Raw genomic sequence first — 27041 nt, forward strand, 5'->3', positions numbered from 1 at the left:
CATTCAGCCAGCGGACGCGTGTGCGAGCGTGCACCTGAATGTCACGGCGTAATGAGAATGGATATGACAGTGACAGGGCCATCGACGAATTGGGCGCCCCGGCCTCCCCCCTCCCCCCCCCATGACATGTGCCGGGGAAAAACACACACGAACACACAAACACTCAAACGCACAATCTCGCTCTATCTAAGACAGTTGGGTGCAATAGAGCCAAGACAATAACCAAACTCTATTTACCAGACCTCATTCCCTCATTCGGACCCAAAGTAATTACTTTTAAATTGCAAAACTGAGGAACATTAACAAACGGATGCGGCAATTCAGGTCCGCCTGAGGCTACGCAGCGTGTTTTCAAATGGAAATGAAGGTATTTTGCCATTGTCCACTGCAATATCGCTGTGTTACGGTTTAAGCCTTTTTCTCCGTGCGCCCGATAAGAGCAGGGGACACTGGCAGTGTTTACTCGGCCCATTGTGGCAGACGACTGCTCAGAGCGAGGATAATTCTGGCTTAATATCAACGCCGTCGGAGGAGAGTGTCACTCCTTCTCCTCGGAAAGACAGAAACACTGCCGCCGCTGCTGCTCGGCCACGTAACTCAACACTTCACCGACACACACACACACAGGACGACAACGTGAAAGCTCGTGCAAGCACACGCATGTGCGCAGGCGGACGCAGGGCGGAGCGTGCGTTTCCCGTGTCGGGGTCACAGCACATCAATAGCAGCCATGATTACCATGATCAGCTCTAATGAGGGGGCGACGGGGTGAACGCCACTCATCTTTTTCCTTTAACACAGCTTGTTATTACCACTTTTTGTCTCCTTGTCTGACTCACACACGCACAGGCGCCTCACAGTTGTCGCCGCGCACCGTGTAATTCTCTCCCAATCGCAGCCCTGTCATCCCGCCCTGTCGCCAGCCTGACAATACTCTGACAAGGGCGCCACCCCCGCCCAAACCAGGAGGAGGGAACACAAAGGAGCGGCGGGCCCAGTCGCCCATTAAGGCCCGGCTGGGGTCGCTGTGCAGCTGATGAGGTCTGTAATGTCACCTGGCCGCCGCGGCTGTCGTGTCAGAGGTGCTGCTGTTTGTCACGGTTTGGAGACTTTGCCAAAGGTTTAGAAATCTGGGACCAGAAAAAGGCGAATAAGAGAAAAGGCCCCGATCGGCCTGAATCAGCAGCTCCCGCTGAACAACGCTGTTCCCTCTCGGCCGTATATAAATATTCCATCATGACTTTTAGGAACACTGTGTAACCTGGTGATAAGAGTTAAGAGACATGAAACCTGCGTGTCAGCACTTTAAAGACCAAACTCTACAGAATCTGTATCATCTATTAAATCCCTCCTGAAAACATGCAGCTGCTGAGTTTATCTGTATTTACCTGCACTGAGGAGGTTTTCACCCCTGAGCTCTCCGACGTGATTTTACATTTTTCCACATTTTCCCCTGATTTCTAAGAGAACAATTCAAGGATCTTGATTAAAAAAATCTAGACATGATGAGTGTGTAAGAAAACTAAATGAATGTCTTTGACGAAACACATAAACGCGGACGTTAAAACCACATTATGGCTCATTACGCCCCCTGGTGTTACAAACCACCTGGGACCTTGCAGTTAACACCCTCTAATCCAAGGTGGATGTATGTATTTTTTTTAATTTCCATGATTCATATTATCATGATAGGGATTTATCTGCTTCTCCACAGATGAGTATCTTGAATTGAACTTAAAAAAAGGGTTGTATCTTCACACTGGCTTTTATTTTTTTTATATATAAAGACTGTTATTAACGACCAAGGGCAACTTGACAACTTTCAATTCAGAGTCATTGAGTACACACACACACACACACACACACACACACACACACACACACACACACACACACACACACACACACACACACACACACACACACACACACACACACACATTCAAACATGAGGCCGACATGTTAAAGTTTCACCACAATGACTGAAGAGGAGCGAGAGAGAGAGAGAGAGAGAGAGAGAGAGAGAGTTAAAGAAAGGGCGAGAGTACAGTACCTCCATAGTCTGAGACTGGTGCATGGCTTTGATTGCATTCTGTGCCATAGCTCTGGTGGAAAACGTGATAAACGCACATCCTGTAGGGAGGGAGGGGAGGAGAGGAGGGAGGGATGGAGGGACAGTGGAAGGGAGGAGGGCAGGAGGAGGAAGAGGAGGAAGAGGAGGAGGAGGAGGAAGAGGAGGAGGAGGAGGAGGGGGGGGGGAGACAAGAAAGAACAAAAACAAGACAAAAGGGTTGGACACGTCGTCGTTATAAATAAAAACAGAGATTGATACAGAGAACAGCTCACAGGTGGACAACATCGTTCTCAGGTCGCTTGTAGGAACAACAGCGGAGAAATGAGCACAGTGTCATGACAACCACGAGCCCCCCCCCCCCCCCAACCCCCGTCCCACCACCACAGGACATCTGAGACGACCACAAGCAACACAATCGGGGGACTTTTGGATTTGCCTTCCCAGCCTCCCTCCTCCTCCTCCTCTTCCTCCTCCTCCTCGTCCCTCTCCATCTTTTATTGTTTCCTCTCGCTCCTTCACACTGACTGAATTAGTCGTACCTGAATTCATCAACAGTGTAAATACGCCCCCCCCCCCCCCCCCTTGAATTCGGCGATTTGAATTCATTTGCGCGGCCTGCGTTGTTCGTCAGGAGAAACGAAGGAGATGGAGGAAGAGACGAGAGGAGGCGTGGCCGACCACCGCCGATCCGAGCCAATCGAGACGCAGCCGCCGGCGTTGTTTTTACGGGAGTTTGTTATTGGTGGTTTGTGGGTGAGAGGGGGGGGCAGTGTTTGTCTGGCTGGTTAGGGAGTGATCAGAGGAGATAATGTGAGAAGTGCTTCCTCAATCCCCCGGGCTAATAATATGCTAACAAACCCACCAAGCCATGTTAGCGCAGCCAGGCCTGAACTGATTACACACATGCTCGCACACACCAACACACACTTAGACACACACACACACACACGTTCAGGTTCGGCCGACAGACTCGTGGCTTGGCAGGAAGAAAAGTCTCATGTCATCAGATAGACTCTCCCTGGGTCAGTGGATGGGGGGGGGCGAAAGGGCAGAGAGGAAAAAGAGGGGAGGAATTGTGAGGAGGGAGAATGCAACAGACGGAGAGAGAGAGAGAGAGAGAGAGAGAGAGAGATGAGTGGAGGAATAGATCATTGTCCTCGTCCACCTCCATCAGGACTCTGTGATGGAACGAGGCCGTGAGAGGTGAGATTTAAATCCACTACGCAGGTTTTCACACCGAGGCTTTACCCTGAGAAAACACAAGAACGTCCCTGGAGAGGAAATTCATCGCTATGGTAACGGTTTAATCACGTGTTTGGACGACATCTTTAGGATTCCCTCGTCAAAATAAAGTTGCTTTTCAGACGAGGACTGAAGTCCGAGGGGCTAAATGTGAGAGCGTGAATGTCTGAGTCCGTTGCACCTGAACTTTTCCTGCTTCTGATCCTTTAAAAATATAAATATTAGACCTCTTTTAAAAAATATATATATATATATTTCTGTCCTTGCTCAATGGAAAATGTAGTTTATTCACCTTTTATATAGAAGTCCATCAGTGGCCGAACATTAGAGATGTGGAAAAGGTGATAAAAAGACGGTGAAGGTTATCAGATGCTGTGGCACCGACCTAGTAAACATGTCCATGTGTCCTTTACTGTAGAAAGGACATTCGTAAAAAAAAAAAAAAAAAAAGGGGGTCATTTTTTCTGACAGTCTATTTTAGACGAGCCACAATCTGTCATTTAACGGCTTATGTTGGAGGAGGCTGCTCCGTCCTCTGCGGGGGGGGCGTGCCCCAGAACTGGATCAGTCCTGCAGAGGGGGGGGGCGCGTCCATTTGGGTTAACCCTCCTGACTCTGCTCATAACGCTGGTCAAGCTACAACGTCGACGGAAACTGGGTTCGTCTCCAGCTGGCTGACAGAATAACCCCCCCCCCCCCCCCCCCCCTCTAAAAACAACACATTTCTATCTTTAGCCAGTTTCTGCAGCTTGAACCTTGAGGCTTCTAAATAAAGAATTCCTCAGCGTCGGAACATGAATTCATTAATGTCAAAGCTGTTAAAGACAACGGGAAAAAAAAACTGTAGTGGAATCCACGCCTGCTGGTTGGTGCTTGTCGTGTTTTTCACGCCGCAGAGACGGGACTTGGCTTGAGCGCTAAAAATACCTCACGGGCCGCATTCTGTCGTCAGCAGAGAACCAAACAGTCCTTTAATAAAAGTAGGGTAGCTCCCCAGGCCCGGCCATCCACTGGTGGTGTGATCCATATTTTATTAATAGCGGGGAGGGCGGCGCGCTCCTCTGATTGATACCACGATTTAATAGGCGCTCAGCAGCGCGGCTAGGTGGGACCGAGGCCCTCGGGGAGGTGCAGGCACAAAGAAACCCTCAAAGACCCATTCATCTCCAGCCTGGTTACAGGTGTGTTTATTCACTATCCAGACCCAAACTGGACGACAAGCATCTTCTCTTTGATTCGCCTGCAGCCGCTAAGTGGTTTATATTAGCTCGACAGAAACAGGGATGTGGCCACAGCGCCTGAAATATTCATGAGGACAAAAGAGAGAAGCTGAAAAGGGATGGAAGAAGGAAAGAGGGGAAGGAAGGGAAGGAGGCCGATGAGGGATGTCTGGGAAAGAAACGAGGACAAATTGATGCGAGAGCGGATTCTAGGACAGTCAGGGTGATTATAGGGACGGGGGGGGGGAACGTGGGGAGTTCGAGTTCGTTGGGTTTGAGGCAAAGATCGGTTCTAGATAGAGACGACCTTGAGGAGGAGGAGGAGGAGGAGGAGGAGCAGGAGGAGGAGGAGGAGAGAGAAGAGGCACACTGAGAAAATAAGACTGGAGTCAACAATAAAAAACATTCAGAACGTCCGACAGGCACAGAAAAAAAAAAAAAAAAACGTGACCGACAGATCCACATGGAGCCGGCGTGACGATGACAGCGACAGCTCGTGTGACAGGAGGAAGAGGAGGAGGAGGAGGAGGAGGAGGAGGAGGAGGACGAGGCTGCATCTCCTCAGCACATAGAGACCACAGAGGAGGGGAGGGGAGGGGGAGGTAAAGGGAGCGTGGGAGGATGAAAATCAGGTGAGTGGGTGGTCGACTGTGTGTGTGTGTGTGTGTGTGTGTGTGTGTGTGTGTGTGTGTGTGTGTGTGAGGGGAGGAAGATGTTCTATAGAAAAGCTGTGGTGAGTTTGACAGAAGCCAAATCAGTGTTTAGGTTTTTTTTCACCGAATTTTGAGATTTTAGTTTAGTCATTATCATGATTTGCTTTAAAGGTACAATACGTGACTTCTGCCACTAGAGGTCTCTCAATCAAAGCATTAACAAAAGTTTGATGACGCGGTGAAGCAGCGAGGCATCATGGGAGTTGTTGTCTTTGCCGTCATTGCCAATAAAAAACATCGACGGAGAATCGCCACTGGACGGACTCTGTTGCCAAATGAGCAAGACGTGTCGTCCACTTGTATTTTCAGTCTGTAATAACTTGTCTGATTTTTTTAGCATTAAGATTCAGGCATTGACGAAAATAAAAGGGAAAAGGTTTGGTTCCAAATGGATTCAGGACTTTTTGTGGAGCCCTGCAGAAACTTCAAACAAACCAATGGAGAGGGTGAAAATAACAATAATTTCCTCCATGATTATTTCGTGGTTTACTCTATAAAATGGAGAAAATAGAAAAAGGAATTGTGCTTTTTTAAAATACAACCAACCCAGTGGCAGAGCGGCTGCCTCCAGTGTCGGCGTGGGAGAATCCGAGTGGCTTACAGTGAGGCTAAACTGGATCCGGCAGGGAAGGTGAAGGGTATGAATGGAGGTTAGGAGGTCAGAGGAGGAGGAGGAGGAGGAGGAGGGAGGTGTGAGAGCGAGAGGGGGAGAAAAAAAGAGAGAGAGAGAGAGAGAGAGGGAGGGAGAAGAGATATATAGAGCGAAAAAAGGAGAATCATGTCTTCACAGCGGCCTCCAGGTGCCGCTGTGGTTCATTTGCGTTCACTTGAGCGTGACTCGTTGGAAAACCTTGAAGAGAATCTCGAGCGTTTTTCAGAGAAGCAGCCGGTTGACGACAGGATCTGATTCAAGGCTTCTCGTGCACAAAGAGACGATTATACAGATTCACTTCCACCGTTCAGGTCAGCACATGTCACAGGGAATAAAAATGTGAACATTTCTCCTTCTCTGAGTGTGTGAGGTTTGTTTGGTGCGTGGAACCTTCAAGCTGCAGTTTGTGTTCCCGCTGCCGACAACACATCTGAGTCCCTGCGGGGATTTGAAGCAACAGCATGCAGGGGAGAGGAATATCTGTGAATCGTAGTGTGACGCCTCGACACAAAGAGAATCTGGACCAAAGATTCACCGTCTGTTGGTCTTTGGTTTGTTTTCTTCACTGTGGCTAATTAAACAATTAAGCTATGATTAGAACCAGATTTAAACTGTAGAATATCCACCAGATAAGATAAGAGTGTGGATAACGGACCGGGACTTGAGAGTCGGAATAAAAATGGACGAAATGACGGCTCCAAATTATTTAAATCGTAATCTGGTGAACGGTTGCAGTACATGTGCGGTTTAATCACAACTGTAAAAAGAGGGGTTTGAGTTTATCGTCACAGGTAAATAAAACCTTTTTGACTCCTCATTTTTTGGTTTTTTTTACTGATTTCTAAGTTTGCGTCTCGAAAAGTTTGAAGGCTTCCTGCAGCCAGACGACACTAATCACCACAGTTTACAGTAAACAACATCCTGAGACACTGACGGCTCGGGGAAAAACTTCCAGCGCGACAGTAAAGGAGAAACATCTGAGAGTAAATGAGCTGCTGATTATGCAGGAGAAACGTCTGCGAAGGTAAAACACTCAGGAAATGGTTAAACTAAACAGGAAGTCTGTGTTTTTTTCTTAAATAATGACAATAAATACAGATAAATGTTTTTTTTGGACGCACGGAAACAAAAATAATGAGCCCATCCTATTTATTATCGGTTACTTTGATTTGAAAAGTTGTTTGTTTCTCTGAGAAACAGCTCAGACTTCCTCAGCTCTCGTCACACAGTCGGAGGTAAACACGTCCTCCGGGAGTTTGAGTCACGAGTCAAGTCGGCACAAATGAACCGCGGCAGCTGGAGGCCGCTCGGCCACAAATATTCACACGAGGAGCATCGAGTGTGGATGGAAGCGAGTGGCAGCGGCAGCCTCACCTCTGCTGAGTCCGTCGGGCCCCCGCAGGATCCGGCACTCCTCGATCTGTCCGAACGCGGAGAACATGACCCGGATGTCGTTCTCGTTGCACTTCTTCGACACCATGCCGATAAACAACTTCCTGTCTTCCACCGCTGCGGAGCCACAGAGAAGAGAGGAGAGAGAGAGAGAGAGGGGGAAACAGAGAGTGTGAATGAACGAGTGGATGTAATTTAATATGTCGACCTGATGCTTTATGTTTTCAGTACGAAGGAATAGAAATGACTTTTCACCAGTAGAAACCACGACTCGTATTAGTGCTCGTCTTCCTACATGAATCTTCACCTGGAGTCCTGCACAAGGTCTTTAAACCGGATATAACTTGGAGATAGGAGCCGGTAACGGGTCGGGTTCAGTATCGGAGCTTTGCACGTTTGCAAAAGTGGACCCATGCAGGACTTCACCACCTTCACCCCCGTCCTGCGCTCTGATCGAAACCTAATCTGAGTCTGAGACATGTCCACGAGCCTCTCGCATTTCCCGAACTGAAGCCGATTTGGCTCCAATCTGGGGCTTTTGTCAACGACTTCCAAAAGTCATCAGCAGCTGGAGAATTAAGCTAAAGATTTTGGGGGCGAATAAACCGTGTTTCCTGAAACCTTGAACTCAACTGTGCACGCGGAGCGTCTCATTGTACTGGAACCCAACGTCTCTGAATCACACAACAATGATAACAGACAGAAAAATAGAGAAGAAGAAGAAGAAGAACAAAAAGAAAAAGATTAGGGAGAACAAAGAGACAGACAAAGACAAAGAGAAAAATCAAAAGACACAACAGACAAAAAAAACCCAGAGAAAGAGACGGAACGAAAACACAACAATCAAAAGAGAAGCGTCGAGGAACGAGGGGAAAGAAAGAAGAGAGACAGCGGGAGAGAGACGGAGACAGACAGAGTATTTCATCATTCCATCTGCGAGGCTCTGATCAATGTCTCATTATCACTTCAACGCCAACTGCTCGCTGAGACTCTCCCGCTCGTCCTCTCTCACCCTCGGCCTCCCCTCCACCTCTCCTCCTCCTCCTCCTCCTCTTCCTCTTTCCTCATTCTTCCTGCCCCACGGGCCTCTCACTTTCTCCTCCGCTGACACAATCCCTCCTTCGCAGGTGCAATCTCCAGGAACGAGAGGCGGCTGCAGGTAGCGGTGTGTGTTAGTGCACGTGTGTGTGTGTGTGTGTGTGTGTGTGTGTGTGTGTGTGTGTGTGTGTGTGTGTGTGTGTGTGTGTCTGTGTGTGTGTGTGTGAGGTTAACTGTGAATTAAGCTGAGAGCAAAATCAGAAACAATGTGTGTGTGTGTGTGTGTGTTTGCAGCACATTCAATGCAATGCTAATCCAATTCATTTTTAATGAGGAAACTGTCAGCTCTTACCGCGAGGCGAAAGAGATAAGCGGTCTGTTGCACTCTGGGAAATCAATAGCGCACTTGTTTATTTTGCTGTTTGAATTGTTTGTGTGTTTAAAAAACAAACCGTCGGGATACGCTGCCAAGATAAGTGTTGTTTCGAAAAGCCTTAACTCCTTTGTACACAGCGTGTCTGTGCGCGTGTGTGCGCATCACTCCAGAGGAAGATTACCACGAGTCTAACAGCGATGTAATTAATTTACTCGGCGTCGATAGAAGAGAAAGAGAGAAGATATCGTTACAATTGACTGTTTCTGTCTTTCGCGCGCGGGGCGATAAGACGCGTACGACTCGGGCGACGGGATGATCCGGAGTCGGCTTTGCATTCTGGGAGGAATTGGAGCGGAATTGGCCTCATGCTGAGATTCAACACATAAACAAGATACCGGGGAAAAAAAGAAACCAGCACGAGATTTAGCAATAATCTTATCTGAGCGCGACACTGTACATCTCTTTGTCTCCCGCGCTGACTGAACTAATAAAGCTCCGAGCCGCCGTTCGTCACCGTTCCAGTGGCTCTGACGCCGGGTTTATTAAAGGTCATTATCATTAAGTGGATGGATGGGTTACGTATGGGCTACTTCATATTTACCGTCCCAGCTGTGAGGAGCGGCCACTTTATTAAGTTCCACCGTCGTTACCCTGACGTTTATGTCTTATAAAGTCGTATTTCGCCATATTTCAGTGGAGCGGATGATGGCTTTTATAAGAGTTTCTTGCTGGATACTCGTTTTATTGTATTTCCCTGCAGTGGACAGTGATTTATCAGGCGGCTCATGATGCAGGTCCATCGTCTCTCTCTGTGTTTCTTACATGAACACACAGGGTTCCTTAAAACTTTGTAAAAATAACCTGCAGCTGGATTTAAATGGTCATTTCGTCCGTCCATTTTCATATTCTGCTCAATTACTCTGCTTCAAGGGTCAGTTCACCTCACTAAGTCGTGCAAATAAAAAAAAACTCTCCATCCTGACGTCTCAGACATTTGTTAGGTTTTTAAATTTAGATTTTGAGTGTAAATTTGCAGAGTTACAAAAATGAAATCACATTAATCTGTGTTTCATTCGCTGCAGAAGTAAAACAGATGAGTTGAAGATTTTTTTGTCGAGTGAAAACGACAACTCGGACGAGTCAAGCTGCTTTCAGACCCGAACTGACGTCTGGACATTTTATATCATACTTCTAGATGTGCTGTATGTGAGAAATCATCTTTTCCTGCCAGTCACCAAGTTAAATGTCTGAGCGATGAGTGAGAAAATACAGATGTTTTATCCGTCTGTGTGAACTGACCCGTAAAGCTGAGTAATTCAGCAGAATCTTTAACACAGAAAACTAAATCAGCTTGTGTTTAAGGACACCACATCCACAACGTCTCACCCTGAACCAGAAGATTGATGACATGGCCTTTTATTCCCCTGATCCACCGCCACTAAATACCACCGCTGCTGCATCTCAATGAAACCAATTAAAAAACAGAACGGAGTAATTCAGCGACAAAATTCAGACGTTTTAAACGCAGGGAAACTGAAACAGAAAGTTTTAACGTTCTTATCTTGGGTCCCTGCTGTCCATTCGTATACACAGTCTATTGTCCTTCAGTAAGTAGCTATGGGATCATTGTAGCTATGGGATTTGTTTGTGTAAATGTCAGGAAAACAGGATTTTACTCCCAAACATTAGTTATCTGACTCTCAGGTGAAAGATGCAGCTTCAGTTCTTCAGAGACTCCATGAACCTCAAGGTCAGAAGCCCTGAAATGTTCTCACCTTAAGTTTACAGGAGCCAGAAAACCAGAACGCTAATATCCAGCTATTTCAAGAGACATTTTGTCCTTGAATCATTTATGGCTGAACTAACATGTTGCCTTTCCAAAGGGATTTGTTGACAATATGAGAAACAGCGGCCGCATCCTTTTTAAGAAACCTCCACACGTCCTCTGGTACATACGACCAACAGCTTCCTCGTTTCAGGGAGAGAAGGAGGAGGAGGAGGAGGAGGAGGAAGAGGAGGCTCGACACAGGGAATCAATTCTGAGCTGGATCTGCAATATGTAGTTTGGAGGAAGGGTGATCTGAGGACGGATCGTGCGACGGTGCTCGTGTGTGCGTGTGTGTGTCTGAGACAGATGCATTAAGGCAAATGTGAGAGTGTGTGTGTGTGTGTGTGTGTGTGTGTGTGTGTGTGTGTGTGTGTGTGTGTGTGTGCAGCGAGAGGAGCTCACACAGCATCTCTGTGTGAGCGAACAGCCACAGGGGAGAGCGGCTGGTTCAGCACGAGGCCAAAACGATTCAACTTTAACTGACCCCCCTCGCGAAGCACCTTAATAATTCATCCCACTTAAAAAAATATATACTTATATACATCAGCACCGGACGCCATCGCCCCTCTATCGTCTTATTCTCTCGCCGTGTGTCTCGCTGAATCGCCCCCCCCCCCCCCCCCTTCCCCGGTCCCTCATCACGTCTGAGAGCGAGGCAGCGGGCGAACACGCGGGTGAGGCAGCTATTACCAAGCAAATTCAAGACGGCTATTGATGCATATGTGTGTGATATTGATGCTGCTGCCTCTGTGTGTGTCTGTCTGTGTGTGTGTGTGTGTGTGTGTGTGTGTGTGTGCGTGTTGTGTGTGCAGGGCCACTCACCGTTAGATTTCTCACTGTCTGCAGGTTTCATCTGAATAGGGTGGTGCATCTGCAGAGACAAACAAATACACAAATACATTAAATACTGCTCCGACACTCACTGTGGGGTCTGAACGTCCGAGCGTTTGTCAGGTGTATTTTGCATTTCTTCTTTTATTTCATCCCCAATGTAAATCCGCACACGATTCAATACACACTCATGCACATGTGCTGTAAATGAGTTTTAGAGTTTATTTCCCACGGAAGAAATGTGATCACATCGAGTTCACAAACCACAAATCTGAATAACTCTACAGTCAAAAATGTATAGAAGAAGGAGGAAGAAGGAGAAGAAGACAACGACTAGATGGCAAAGAAGAAGGAGGAGAAGGAGGAGGAGATGGAGGGGGAGAAAAAGGAAGAGAAGAAGATGCAAAAAGGAGGAACAAGATTAGAAGGAGGAAAAGGAAGAGGGGAAGAGAAAGGAAAAAGAGAGAAGGAGGAGGAGTAGAGGGAGGAAAAAGAGAAGAAGAGGAAGACGGAGGATGAGGAGAAGATGAAGAAGATGGTGGGGAAGAAAAAGAAGATTAAAGAAGGAGGAAAAATAGAAGAAGAAGGAGGGGAAGAGGAGGAAGAACAGGGATTAGGATGAGAAGAGGAAAGAGAAGAAGACGATGGAGATCCAGAAAAAAGGAGAAGAAGAAGAGGGAGGAAGAAGGAGAAGAAGAAGATGAAGATGGGCAAGAACAAGAAGAAGGAGGAGAAGAAGAACTGACTGGAATCAAAACACAATATGTCGCTGATGCTGGACGACATGTTCTGAAGTGATTCTGATGAACAGACTTCAGCAGAAGAACAGTTGGAGGTAACCGACCATTTGGATCAATAATAAAGTGATTCAAGGTTCTGCTGATGAGTTCAAACCGTGACCCGGCAGCTCTGAATGAACCTGGCTCTGCGTGTGTGTCCCTCACAGACGACACACGTCCAGGTTGTGTGTCCCTCACAGACGACACACGTCCAGGTTGTGTGTCCCTCACAGACGACACACATTCAGGTCGTGTGTCCCTCACAGACGACACACGTCCAGGTTGTGTGTCCCTCACAGACGACACACGTCCAGGTTGTGTGTCCCTCACAGACGACACACATCCAGGTCGTGTGTTTCCAGCAGGTGTAACAAACGCTGTCGTCTCTCTGTGATGTGGCCAAGCAGCAGTTTAATGGAGCCGAGTGATGGATGTGTTTTTAAAGGATCTTCTTTTATGGAAAACAAGAAAACATTTCACACACGAGGGCTTTGTCACCTCTCTCCCTCCTTCTCTCTCTCTCTCTCCCGCCTTCCCTCTCTCTCTCTCTCTCTCTCTCGCTCTCTCTCTCTCTCTCTCTCTCTCCTTCTCTCTCTCTCTCTCCTCCTCCCCCCCTCTTTTTTATTCCCTCCATCTCTCTTTGCTTTATGGGAGATTATGTGGCTGTTTGATCTGCAGAGAGATGAATGACAGTGATTCTCCAAATCTAGCCCAGTATCAATCACACTCAGAGTCAAACACCAGCCGCGAGTGTGTGTGTGTGTACGCGTGTGCACGTCGGAGTGTGTGTCCGTGCGAGTGTGCCCTGTCTTACCCATAATGCCCATGGGCTCAGTCACGCTGTGACAGAAGGCTTTGATCTTCCAATTCTATCACACACCTTTATCCCAACTCTCTCGCTCTCGCTCTTATCATCATCCTCACTCTCTGTTTCTTCTTCTTCTTCTTCTTCTTCCAGACACTCACTCACACTCTCATCTAGTCTGTCTGTACATTAGTTCCTAAACATGCCTGAAGGGGGCAGTGGACGGAGGAGGAGGCAGCGACAAGGATGGAAAGAGGAGAAGAATGAAGCGATGCAACCTGAACAAGTCTACCTGAGCAACAGATGAAAAATGTGAGAAGAAGAAAAAGGAGGATTTAAAGGAGGAAGTAAATTCAGTGATGGTTGAACGTGTTGTCATCCAGTTTACAGTAAGAAGGAAATAAAGAAAGATAGAAACAAGAGAGAAGGCAAGAAAGATAGATGGAAATAAAGATAGTAAAAGAAAGAGAGAACGAAAGAAAACTTAAATTCAGAAATGAGGATTTAAAGTCAAGGAAGCAGCAAAGACAAAGAGATAAGAATCAGGAGGGGAGAAGAATAAAACGATGAAGACAAAGGATCAGAGAGACGAGTCCAGGGGAGGACGAGAGGAAGAAGGAGGGATGAAGGTTAAGCTTTTACTTTCTGCATCCGTGACTGCCTATGTGGGAACGAGGGTCCAAACGTCCACGTGACCTAAAGTCTGACATCAGAGGGCGTACGTGAGGCTCTGCGGACGTTCACAGTTTGTTGTGTCCACGCTTTTTAGACACTGACGCCGACTGAGCACGAGCTGAAGAGCAGAAAGAGAGAAACTACAAAAAGACAACTCTTCCTGTGGCGTGGACGTCTCCATTAGAGCGCACGCCTGGAATGTAAAGACTCTGATCTGCGGCAGGCGTATGAAACGTGTCCTTCAAGCAGAGAACAACACAAACTCGTCTGTGGAGTCTGGAGCTCAGACCTTTAGACGGTGCACGGACAGGGAGGCCTTCAGGCTGCATCCCAGTGAAGTATCACTAACACAAGGACAGAGGCAGGGACATGGAGGAGGTGTGTGTGTGTGTCTGTGTGTGTGTCTGTGTCTGTGTGTGTGTGTTGAAGCCACATCAAAAGCAGCAGAGTCAAAGCAAACCTGGGAGTCACATCAAGTCACTTCTTGTTAATCCATTTCAAAGTCAGTCCCTTAAAAAAAACAAAAAAACAAAAAACCCATGACAGGATCCTCCGCGCTGCCGTCATTCACTCCTGAAAAGCGCTGTCAAACGCTGCCACACACACACACACACACACTCACAGACACACACCATGTATACAAACACACACCCACAGGTATAAAAACTCTGTCTGGCTTTCAGGCGTCTCCTCCTCAGGTCTGTCTACAGAGATTGCCCGGCGGGCGGCGCCGCTGTTCGACGCGTTTGATCTGCGCGAGCTCCCGCCGAGACCCACAAAGCAAGACTCTTCTCCGCTAGCCCACAATTCCACAGTGCTGTTTCTTCTTTCCTGGCAGGCCCACAGCCGCAGTCTGCCATTCATTATGCGCTCAGCAGGGGCCTGGCAAAACTACTAAGTCCTTTGCCGCGCTCAGGCTCATAAAAAGCACCAGAGAACCCCCAAAAAACATCACTACGCAGGAGCCATGTGTTCAGCCGGCTTGACGCTGCGCGGGCATTTAGCTTTACAACTGTATCTGTCTCATCGGACGGCCGCTTGAACTACTTCCTGTCCTGCTGCATCCGACATGATCTACTTCCTCCTCCTGCACCAAGAAAAACCTCTTTTCATTTCTTCCTCCTCAAAGGGAACAAAGTCTGTTTTCTTTGGGTAAATATTCAATTAAAAATCGTCCTCACGCGCACCTCTAATAATTAATCAGCACATGATTTACAAAAACATAAATTAAGAAAAGAGCCGAGCACGTTACAGGGCAGCTTGCACTCTTAATCACAGGAAGTCAAATCCAGTGCAATTTCCTGATGTTTGATTATTGCGTCGTAAAACTTTGTGTGAGCTTTAAGGGTCTTTTTATCGGCTCGTAATGCACACGCAGTGCACTTGAACTAAAGTGTCACCTTTTCCCCTCCTTATAACCTGCATAGTTCAGTTCTGATTGACTGGGTCCCTCTGCTGTAAAGTACACGATAAATGTGCCACCTTTTGAAAATCGATTAACATTTAATTTACATATTAATGTGCAAACTGAAAGTCACCACGAAACGCTGCTAATAACGAGACGTTGTTACTCTTCGAGATCGACTTTGCGGAGAATAAACATCTCCTCTTAGCTGCTGCACAATTACTGCAGAGCCGTTACATTTATTAACCCGCTATAAAATTTGTCTGGATTTATAGTTGTCGAGCGGCTGCTACATGGGAAACGGGATCTGCGGTGATTATCGGTTCATTTGTAACTGAATGAAATCAAACTTCCACGAATTCTACCGGGAGATGATTATTTTTTTTTTAATCCTCTCAGCTCTGAGTCGTTGTTTGTTTCAGAGGTTTGGAGAGAAGCTCCTCCTCCTCCTCCTCCTCCTCCTCCTCTTCCTCACTGAGGGATTCATAACCTTTAGTAGATTGTGACTAAATAAAGATGGAGGCTGCGTCTCCTCTTCCTCCTGTAGCCAAAATATTTAGGATACGGGCGCCGCCATCTTTCCCCTTTCACGGCTTCTCCTTCACATCTTTCCTTGGCCTTGTGGCGTTTTGCTTCTGGATCAAGGAAAAGTGGCAAGGAAACGAGATTGTTTGGACTTTCCCTCTGATTTCAAATGAGAAAGATGGCAGCGTTCATATCCGCCATATTTTAGACATGTAGTTCATATTTATACGTCTCTGATCTCCACTATCGTCACCAGATCGTCTTTAAGTCTGTGCGTCTGTTTTTTGCCGAGCAAGTGGCCGACAAAGGTTTTACAAGGGCTTGTTTTCTGGTTGACACGAGACTGAATCACATGGTAAATGTCCTGTTAAACCGAAAGAGGATAAAAAAAAAACGTTTCACTAAAATTTCATTTGATTCACCATTAACGTGAGCGAGCTGCGACTCGTCCGTCAGCGTGACAGGGCGAAAGTCTGCGGCTATCCGAGATTAGCTCGTCCAATCACCAGAAGATATTTACGGATGAGTGAAGCCATCAGGTCCTCATTACACCACAGGGATCAGAGTGCAGCCGGCAGCCAAGATAGATTTTATGACCTTCCAGTTCTGGGACAGTCTCTTCAATCACCCTCCCCCTTCTCTCCCTGGCCGAGGCGGAGGTGTCTATTTGTTAGACTAGCTGATGAAATGTCAGCCTCCTCTTTTCCCCTTCTTTTAATATATCCTCATCATGTACAGACTCCTGGCAACCCGGGGCGGCATTCAGACCATCTATGTGCGAACCCCTAAACCAGACGAGTCTCCCCCCCCCCCCCGACCACATCCCCATCCCTGTGCGGCGAGAGCAGGAAACCCGACACTTCCTAAATGTTAACCGCCGCTCTTGGGTTAACGTTGTCGCCTCCTCTAAATGTCTCCCAAGATCGCCCTCGTGCTTAAAAGGTCGGAGGTCGTCTTGTCCTGGAGCCAGAGGACAAATCTGAGGCTCATGCTGGGAATAGAACAAGTGTGTAGGGAGTGTGTCAATGTGTGTGTGTGTGTGTGTGTGTGTGTGCGCGTCCACATGGTAGCTACGAAGCGACAGCCAGGTTCATGTGACCAGAGTGTTTGTGCCAAAATCTGGGGGGGGTGCACATACTGTAAGGTATCAAACACCACACACACACACACACACACTCTGCCACAGACGGCAACCGCACACTCCTTCTCCTCCCTCCTCTCTGAAGATGTGACGGTGAGCTGCTGGGTCAAAGTCAGACAGATGGCCCTCACAGCCGGGATTCAGTCGGTGACCAAAACCGGCGGCACACAGACACACACACAGACACACACACATCCAAATTAACAGCATACGTCTGACCTCCGGAGGGGGATCATCACAACACAAACACTTTGCCTACATTCATCGGTAAAGTGGTTTGAACACATTATCACCAACCGACCAACAAACGGCAACAATAAAACAAAACCTTCTTGCCAGACGAAAGAGAAATTACAACATTTTACACTTTTATTTGCCAAAGTGGTGCAATAACCACGGTTTTCCCTTCGCTGCTTTCATCCAACTCATCACGACACTTTCCAAATCCTCCCTCTCTCGGTGGTGGTGGTGTCTTGTGGCTCGATATCGTCTCTAAAACAACTTGGCATCAGTTGGATTCATCTTCCGGCGAAGCTAGAGACATGAAGGCTGCACATCTCGTGTCTTCAACCCGACCAATCAGCACGTCTTTGAACGACCGTACGGCCGAGAGCATAAAGACTTAACGCCTATTTCTGAAGCCGTAAATAAAAAGGAGACCTCGGGTCTTGTCGTCGCTCTGACAAACACCTCGACGCAGATGAAGTGTGACTCCAGTCCTCACTCTCTCCTCTTTTAGAAAAACACACCACTATAAATCAAACTGTCCTTTACGATATATCCCTCGTCTTAGCGGCGCGCAGCGAAAACAGTTAGCCCGACATTATCCCCACTTAATTTAGCTCGGTAAACAATTAACCCGGCACGCGTGTGTGTGTGTGTGAGCAGAATGATTGAGGGATGGCGGCGTAACTATTCTGTGTCGTGTCTCCACAAGTGTTTAACATAGTTAGCTTGCATTTACCTCTCTCTCTCTCTCTCTCTCTCTCTCTCGATGAGTCAATATACTTAAACGCTGCCGCCAAGTCGGAGAGCAGAGAGGGGTTAGGGAAGTTAATTTGAAACAAGCGATTCATATTTCTTTCGTTAAATAAGCACACACACGCACACACACAGACACACAAGTGAACACACACTGTGAGGGTTGGTGCATCGATGAGGTTTGTCTTCCTTCAGCCCTGTTTGCGATAGCATTTGGGTTTCACTATGGCAATTACAGCCTTTAATTGAATTGATTTTGATAATGAGCCTCTGTAATGACACCGCTGTGGGAATGGTTGTGTGCACGTGTGTGTGTGTGTGTGTGTGTGTGTGTGTGTGTGTGTGTGTGGTGTTTGCAATGAGTGAGCTACTGTTGTTTTTTTCTGGACTTAAAAGATGTGTGAGCGGCACACACACACACACGCACACACATTTAAAACACTGGTTCATGCTGCTCTAATAGACGACCACTGAACGGCCGTCCTTTTGAATCGCTTGTCCGAGCTCTAACCTTTCAGCTTGTTGCATAATATCCTCCAGGCTATAACACATGAATGTTTGATGACACACTACTTAGTAAATGAGAAACCTAATATCCTACACTGACATATTTCCGCTGTTTCAAAGCTTAGCACCAAACCTACACTTGCTCCTCGGGTGGTTTTCGGGTCGGGTTTCACGAGGGAACCCGTCTGCGGTGAGGAGGCGAGCTGCCGAAAACACTTTGAGAAGGAGGCTGAGCAGCGAATCAGACGCTCCATCAGTCAGTCGGCGTTACCGTATCTCTCTTTCCTGCCAGTCGGCTTCATGGCTGCTGCTGAGAGCGATTGTGATAGAGCAGCGATATGTGTAATGGGCTCGCACCTGAGCAAACAACACACATGGACTGACAGGCTGTGGACATGAAGCATTCCTCCTCTCACTGAACGACTAACAAGTACTGTATACACACACACACACACACACACACACACACACACACACACACACACACACACACACACACACACACACACAGACACACACACAGGTATCAGTTATCTGATAAATGAGCCCGACGCTGGCTGTTGCTTGCATCGTTGATCATATTCCGTGTGTATTATGGAATTGATCGATGCCGTTTGGCTCGGATTCCGCTTCATCTCAGGTATCAAGTGAGAGCGCCATCATCAGGTGGTCGAAACGCGGGCCGAGAGGCTTTTCTGCACCAAACGAGATCTGACACGTTTATTGTGGAAATTGCCCGATTCCCACAAAGTGACTTGTGTCCTGTTGGCGCGATGTCGAGGTCTGAAAGTTCAATCTAACGGTTGGAAAGTCAACATTTATTGAAACGTTATAAATGAGCTTTAAATGAAAATGGACTGCATCTATATGGAGCTTTTTTGAAGTCTTAATGAAGACTCAATGCACTTTGCAGAATAATTTCACACACACACACACACACACACACACACACACACACACACACACACACACACACACACACACACACACACACACACACACATTCATACTGTGCATCGATGTGCATGCAGCAGTGTCACATATCACCGCCGGCACAGAAGCAATTAGGGGGTTCAGTATCTCAGAGACACAGGATTGAACCGTGCACGACCCTCTGGTCAGTTGAGAAGAACAACTTCACATCATTATTATGATTAATAAAACAATGTCTTTTTTTTTACCCCCGTCAGTACAATGTGGTCAGAACAAGACGATCAGATACTTTCCAACCTCAGTCAAATAAAAACATATTTCATCAGAAGCTACAATAAACACTGCAGGCCTGCAACCACAGTGTTTCTCAAAGCACACACACACACACACACACACACACACACACACACACACACACACACACACACACACACACACACACACACACACAGTTCCTTTCAAAGAGCCTGGAACAGTCAGAGTCTTAAGACCACGGGGGCTTTTGCATGAAAGAATTTGATTTTCTCACATCGTTGAAAGTTATTAATTCACATTATCACTTACAGTCTCTGCCCCGAAACTGCAGCTCCGTCCATCAACTTGAAATAATAAGTGACCGATTAAACGACTTGTGTCTTTGGATTATAAATTGCTGCTTTATAAACCTCAACCTTGCTGCAGATAGCACTTACTTTGATGGGGGCGTTTGATGTGCCTTTGGTTGCACCACGAACACACACAACCTTGCGCCTGCATTCTGGCAGCGGAGCATCACTAATTATCTCGCCAGCAGAAAGGTAAGGGAGGTGGGGACCTGAGTGTGTGTGTGTGTGTGTGTGTGTGTGTGTGTGTGTGTGTGTGTGTGTGTGTGTGTGTGTGTGAGAGTGTGTGTGTGTGTGTGTGTGTGAGTGTGTGAGTGGTCTCAGTGCGACAGTAGCTTTTAATGAGCCCCACGCTTCTTATCAAACTTGGCGCTCGACAAACGCTCTGATCCGCCCACATGGAGGACGGGGTTCGACTGATCGTGTCTGAAGCACACACACACACACACACACACCACCCAGCACCCTGATCACCCTCCCTCCTCTCCGCCTTCACTGTCAGAATGAAATATCCTTGAGAGAAACTGTGAATCAAAGTCCTTTTTCATCCTTTCTCTCAAAGAGAAAGCGCGATAGAGAGGGAGAACGAGACAACGAGAGAACGGGAGATTCAACAGGACAAAAGAGAAGGAGAGATGTGGGGGGGTGGGGGGGGGGGGGGGGGTTGGAGAGAGGGCAAGAGGTAGAGAGAGAGAGAGTGAGAAAATAAAGAAAACAAGGATAAAGAGACTGAACTTCTCCAAGCTGGAGGGCACTCCAGAGGACGCGTCCTAGATTAGCTCACACCCCTCCCTTCATCTTTCCATGTTTCCATCCACCTCGTCCGGCTTCAGACGGGGGAACGGCGGCCCCGGGGCCCTCGCGGCGGGCATCGGGGGGGCGGGAGGAAGGGGGGGGGGGGGGGGGAGAAGAGGGGAGACACCGGGCATTTAGACATCTGTCAGCCGCTAATGAAAGAGTTCAATTTAGTGGAAAATCTCAAACAACCTTGTCAGACAGGCGGGCTGACAGGCTTTAACTCGCCCCGTGTTGTTGCTCGCCGTGCGTGCGTGCGCGTGTGTGTGTGTGTGTGTGTGCGTCTCAGCGTGTGTGTTGTGTTAGCGTGGAGGGTGGAGTGGATGAGGAGGGGGGGGGGGGGGGGGGGGGGGGGAAATAAAAAAAAAATAAAGTAATGCAATGAACTCAGACTGTGCACATAAAAAGGATGTGTATGAGTGGGTGTGTGTGTGTGAGAGTCGTGCAGGGGTGTGGATCAGTCCGTGCAGCAGGGGTCGGGTCTTATGGCTTTAAATCGCTCCAGGGGTACAGGGCATGTTTTTCCACGATAGATGGGTTGTAATGGGGGGTATGAGTGTGTGTGTGTGTGTGTGTGTGTGTATTTAGACCTCACTCGTGCTATTAGAGCTGCAGAGATGAACACACGGCTCTCTAGGCAACTCGTGTGCACGCAGACACACACTGTGCCCTCCCCCCCCTCGGAAAACTTCATTAGCAGGTCATTAGAAACGACTTCAGTGAAAGCTGTTGTTGGTTTTTCCTTATTGAGGAAACATGTTTTTTTTTTATTTCTTTGGATGAATCCACCTGCTGATGGTACAGAGGCGGTGCAGTCGAACTCAATCCGATGCTGATTACAAAGAAAGTTAAATAATAACATAAATATATTTTTGTGGAAGTGAAAGTGGGAAGAATCCCTTTCTCTTGTTGTGCTGTTTCTCTGCTGATGTTACTGCTGGAGCGTTTGATGATCGAGCCTCGGAGCCTCAGCGATAGAGGAGAAAGACGAGGAGGCAGGATTTGCTGCAGTCTTCACCTCCGACGATTTTAAAACGTCTGAATGACGAGGAACGTTCGTTTGGTGCATTTGAACTCGTGTGGACTTGCTGAGTAGTTAAAAATCATAAAGATATCACCATGGCAACCAAATCAAGAGGGTTCATTCATTTTTCTCGCATTCAAACAGAAAGACTACCAGTCCCCCCCCCCCCCCTCCAACTGACAACACGCCAACGTCAGGCACACGCCGTCTACAAACCAATCAGTGTCAAGGATAGGCAGACGCAGCTCTCAGCAGATCCAATGGAAACAACGGAACAAACACGTGAAGCTTCGTTCAGACGCTCAGCTGAGAAAACGACCGTACACCATTTTAAAGGAACTACTGGAGTATGAAATAGTAGGAAAAGGCTTGTTGTGCACACGTCTCTTTAAGAAAAGCTACAAGTTGAAAAGCAGTAGTGACATTCCTCTATAACTTGAGCTTTTTTCCGAGCCGCCATCATCACAACATGACCCGGTTTACTGGAAACCACAGTGATCAGCGTCGTCTTCCAGCAGGAGACACAATAACTTGTGGTTGGCATGGAAACAAGAGAAAAATCTGGATATTTGTGATGAGGATCCGTAAAAAAAAGTAAAAAAAAAACAAGAAGCCTTGGAAACACAAGCGGCTCCTGTTCCGACCTGCAGATGCTGCGGAAACATGACTTCATCACAGAAGAGCGCCTGACAGGTCTGGAGCTGACGGGGAACGTACACTTCCTGCATAAAATCACATGTATGTCACATCGCCGACAAATCTCCACCAGCTGAAGAGCGATGGGAAGAGATGGAGCGACGTGGAGAGGCCAAGCAGCGCTGGCGAGGAAACCTCAGATCCTTTCGCTCGTCACCGCCATCACCTCTCGGAGATGAGGTTTCTAATGCCTTACTAAAAAAAAAAAAAAAAAAAAATGGCAGCCGTTCAACTGCCTCTGCCCCTCACCAACATGGCTGCCAGGCCCGGCGGCGCCCTTTTTTCTCCAATATGGCCCCCGTCCAGCTTTTCCCTCTGATTGCATCTCTCCCTGTTAGAGCCTCGGTTTCGGAGAGGAGAGGCAGAGCGAGGGGGGGGGAGAGAGGGCCAATACAAACATTGTTCCGCCGGCTTTTTACAAGCCAGGAGAGTGGGGAAGTTAATAAGCAGGTATTGGTTTTTAACTGCGGCCCGTTTATTGCTTTGCCCTCGAGCGTGCTGGAGTGCTCTACTCCACCTTTTTCCTGTCCATCTGCCCATCACCTCTGCGAACCCCCCCCCCCCCCCCGCTCAATCTCTCCCTCTCTGTGTCCGCTTCTCCTTTTGTCTTGACTCGACTCGCTCAGCAATTAATTCTGCATCCTCATCATCTGCTTGTTTTATATTTTTTTTTTACCCCGCCTCTCGCTGACTCCTTCCCTTCACCTCTTCCCGCCCCTTCCTTTTATTCTTAAGCTGCAGTGACGCCTGTTTAAAAAAACCCTGTTAAAATATTATAAACAAAACCGTGCACCAGCCACTTGAATTATCTGTCATCGTGTCACTATTGATTCAGCGTGTGTTCGAGAGCGCGCTGCACTTATTGCCTGTATATTAGGTTTTAAACCACATCCGTCTGTCAATACCGGACTTATTATAGAAAATGGAAGTGAGCCAGTCAGTGGTGTCCGGCTCTGACATGATGAATATGATGCCGTTTAATTACGCACATATTTTGCCGTTGATCAATGTCGTCTCAGCTTCAATGGACAGTTTTAATTTCACCTCGTCTCAGAAGCTTTCCTGAAGCTGCCAAGAGCAAAAAAAAAAAAGAGTTTACTGACGACGGAAATCTGCTGTTCTCCCTGCAAAACATTTAATCTCACAGCTCAGACAGTTAATAGAAGAATTCACGTGTTGTCATGATGTCGTCTTAGATAATAAATGTAATTATGTTTAAGCACAAAACCACGTTTATACTGGTTCGGCTTATGGATAAAGGTGGAAGAAAGTACAACAATCCAAGTTTACTTGACGTTAAAAAAAAGCCTCAAACGTAACCAGAGACGCTGCAGGAGAGGAGAGCGAGTGAGGATGACCATACACAACAGAGGGAAGGTGTTATGGTGTAGAAGAAGGCGATTTCATGTCCCTATAATCCTGGAGCTGCTGCGGCATGTGTCCTCCCCAGGGCGGCTTCACACCTCCGACAAAGGGATAAGTGACTAACCGTCGCGGCGCAGGAAAACAGAGCAAACTTAACATTCTTATTCCACAAGCAATTAACACGGTGACTCTGAGCGAAAACAACAAGCTCGACTCCGAAATCCAGAATCCGAGCGAAAATCCCACGTACGAGTCTTGTGGGATTCGCAGGAATCCACCTTGTCCTGCCCAGGAGGGCCATCCACTGATCCAGCTGACGGAAGCGAGGGCGAGTGAAGGCGCTCAATTGATGAGACTCCAGTTAGCGGGCGCAGCCAAGGAGAGAGGCGGGTAAGCAGCCAATAGCCCGAGCCGAAGGGATCCGGGGGCCTCTAAATATCCACCCAGGGCTGACAGAGTGAGAGTGCGAGCGAGCGCCAGCCGACTTCCACTATCACTCTCTCGGGCTACAGGAGGGAAACAATAGTGGAGGAGACGGTGCCACAACACCATCGTGTCCCTTTGTAGTAGGAGCTATAAACGTGTCCCCGGGCACGAGGAAGCAGTTACAAGCAAACACGTAAACACTGGTGTTTTTTTTTTTAAAGGGAGGCGTCCGCTGCACAGAAGTGGTGATTCTGAAAGCATCAGCTGGTCGAGTAAACAGCTAAACAATGTCAATTACTATGATAATATTAGATTCTCTCTCTACTGATGTATAAGTTAAAATCACAATGTATGATTAATCACGCATATGAGGATCAAACTGGTGTTTAGTGCAACAGACTGTGATTTACTATTACGCATCACATCAACTGAAACTCTCCACACATGCAAACTAAGGCAGGAACCACTTTCACTGATTCATTCATCCTGTGACCTCTGATCTCTGGTAAGTCGGGCGTCTCACGAGATGGAAAACACCCTCGACCTCTACATCCTTATTCCAGACGTGACACTTGCATGAAGGCAGAGCTCAGTCTACGAGAGCTGACTCAGCGTCACACGCCATTCAAAGACAAGGTCAACTCATCCTCACTTTATAAGCAAGTGCACTACGGGGTTAAACAGACTCCTATATTCCAGACATGCTTATCTTTAAAAAAAAAAAAACCAAGGTGGGATTCAGGTTTTATCCGACTTATAAAAGCTTGAAAAGGTTAAAGATGAAGCCTGGGCTCGCTGCTGCTGTGTGTATTTCTTTACCAGTCACCGCCCTCCACACGGCCCGGGTAGTTTCCACTCCTGGGGTGGACGAGCAAAGAGCGCGGCAGGCGGTTGTGGTCCCGTGCTGGTGTAGGTCATATCAATTACTCCCACAATCCTAAAGGAGACGCGTTGCTTACCAATAGAGGGGCTTGGCCATATAGGTGCTCAACCCATGACACGTACAACCAATCAGAAGTCTTTACATGTCCTCACCTGTCGATATAAGGACATAGAGCTCTCAGTGGACTGAGAGACTAACCACAGGCAGGATCATTACCTTGCATGTGTGCATGTACTGACGCCGCGTGAACACAATACATCTCATCGACAGAACTGTCTTCATGTCAGACCGATGCAGAGGGTCAAAGTGACTGTGGGACTGTCGAGCTCCAAAGATAAATCCAATGAAGGGTGAAGTGGTTCAGTCGCTTGGTGGAATATCTGAGCTAATGAAATGATACCGGAGGAAATAACTTGAGATTTCTCAGACCATTCAACCACCTTTTGGCCTCATATGAAAAATCTCGTGGATGGGGAGACTCCCACTGCCTCTTTTTGCAATTGGGTTTGGCAGCTACGCTCTCTGGACCTAACTGGTTTGGTAGCTAGCACTCAAGCTACATGGCTTTGTGGCTGTAGCTTCCACTGTAAGCTTGGTGGGCCCAACTGAAGTGTCTAGTAGATGCTAACATGCTCTTTCTGTGGTGACAGACATGAGTCGGTCCAGTGACCAGTGACCACGGCCTTAGCTCGACCAGTTGGACTGTTTAGCAAGTCCGTCACGTCGGCAGTCAGCAGAACAGACGCACGCTTTCTGAGAAAAAGGAGGAAGAGGAGTTTGAATGACAGGAGACACAGCGTCAAGCCGTTTTTTTTTAAAGGCGAGGAGCTCTGCCTTGATGCGAGCATCACAACTGGAATAACGATACGGAGGCGTGTGAAGATAACCCTAAGAGATGCGTTCCCCACAGTGAGACACAGACATGAAGGTTTTAAAAAGAGAAGTGTTTTTGTTTACAAGGAGATTCTAGCGGGAACCTTTCACACGTGCGTCTTCACTCAGGAATTCACACTTTCTCTCACAAACCAACTCTGACAGTCGGCTGCTCGCTCGCCCGCTCGCGCGTCCGGACACTCGCGCTCGCAAATGCGGCGCGGCAGCAGAGCAACACACTGTACAACACACTGCTGTGCACACAGGTTGGGGCGGGACCGCCTCAGGGTAATGCTGTAAGTGTGTGATTAGAGGAGAAAGTAGGCAGAGGAGAATCGAGGACACACACTCACCCCTGTTAAGGTCTTTATGTTGTGCAGTGCATTCTGGGCTTCAAGGGCAGCTTTCCTTGTATAAAACGTGACAAAACAGCAGCCTGGGGAGAGAGAGACAGAGAGAGAGAGAGAGAGAGGGGATGAGCATAAGGAGCAACAAAGAGCATTTTCTCTATTCATCTGCTTGGCATCACCTGTCGACATCGGCAGACGCTGAGCGAATGTTAAGGACGACACATCCCGGCCGAAGGGAGAGAGAATGCTTTTGGATTTGTTTCAGCGCTGATGAGTTGAGCCTCGAGGAGGCGTGCGCACGGCGCGGTGCACACGCACCCACACCGACGACACAAAGGCTCAGAGACAGGAGGTGACGGAGAATGCGGTCGCCTCTCTTCATTAATCCTTGAATAACGAGCCAACAGTTTCTTATTCACTCGTTTATTTATTGCTCACTCACTTTTGAATAAGTCTCACGGATTTAATGATTTGCAGATCTGAAGATATCTACAGGACTCGGTTAAAACCTGGAAAAACTGTCATTAAAGTGACAAAACAATATTACTTAGTACCTGAGGACAGAACATTTTTTGCAGTGATTCGAGCACGTCTGGTGTTGAGCTCGAAAGACAGCGCCACTTCCCGGATAGAGAATTTGCAACACGAACACAAGGTCAGACAAGATAATGAAGTGAAAAGGAAAAAGCAACTCATTCCAATTGTCAAGTGACTAAAAACATTAAAACTTTTAATCCACATTTACACAAAACATCAACACAATTGCTAACGTGAATTTGAAAAATGTGATTCATTTCTCATTGAATCCAAAGAAGTTAATCCTTCAATTTCCTTTGTGCAACATTTTTCTAATCAATTCTTTTCACACACAAACACAGTGAGTGGCTGTGGCTGAGGAGGTCGTTGGTTC

The 27041-nt window shown here is 47.5% G+C and overlaps 1 protein-coding gene across 28 annotated transcripts in view; it reads right to left on the bottom strand.

The window, feature by feature from the left end:
• Nucleotides 1-27041, bottom strand: part of celf2 (cugbp, Elav-like family member 2) — a 169884-nt gene that overhangs the window by 28585 nt on the left and 114258 nt on the right. For all 28 annotated transcript variants that reach the window (XM_034577925.1, XM_034577944.1, XM_034577952.1 and 25 more), the window contains 4 exons: nucleotides 26135-26217; nucleotides 11358-11406; nucleotides 7276-7410; nucleotides 2054-2133 (listed from right to left, as the gene is read on the bottom strand). In XM_034577925.1, the coding sequence (XP_034433816.1) occupies nucleotides 2054-2133; nucleotides 7276-7410; nucleotides 11358-11406; nucleotides 26135-26217 (347 nt within the window). The remainder of the gene's footprint in view (nucleotides 1-2053; nucleotides 2134-7275; nucleotides 7411-11357; nucleotides 11407-26134; nucleotides 26218-27041) is intronic.

Source organism: Hippoglossus hippoglossus, chromosome 23 (genome assembly GCF_009819705.1).
Source record: "Hippoglossus hippoglossus isolate fHipHip1 chromosome 23, fHipHip1.pri, whole genome shotgun sequence".
Taxonomy (NCBI): Eukaryota; Metazoa; Chordata; class Actinopteri; order Pleuronectiformes; family Pleuronectidae; genus Hippoglossus; species Hippoglossus hippoglossus.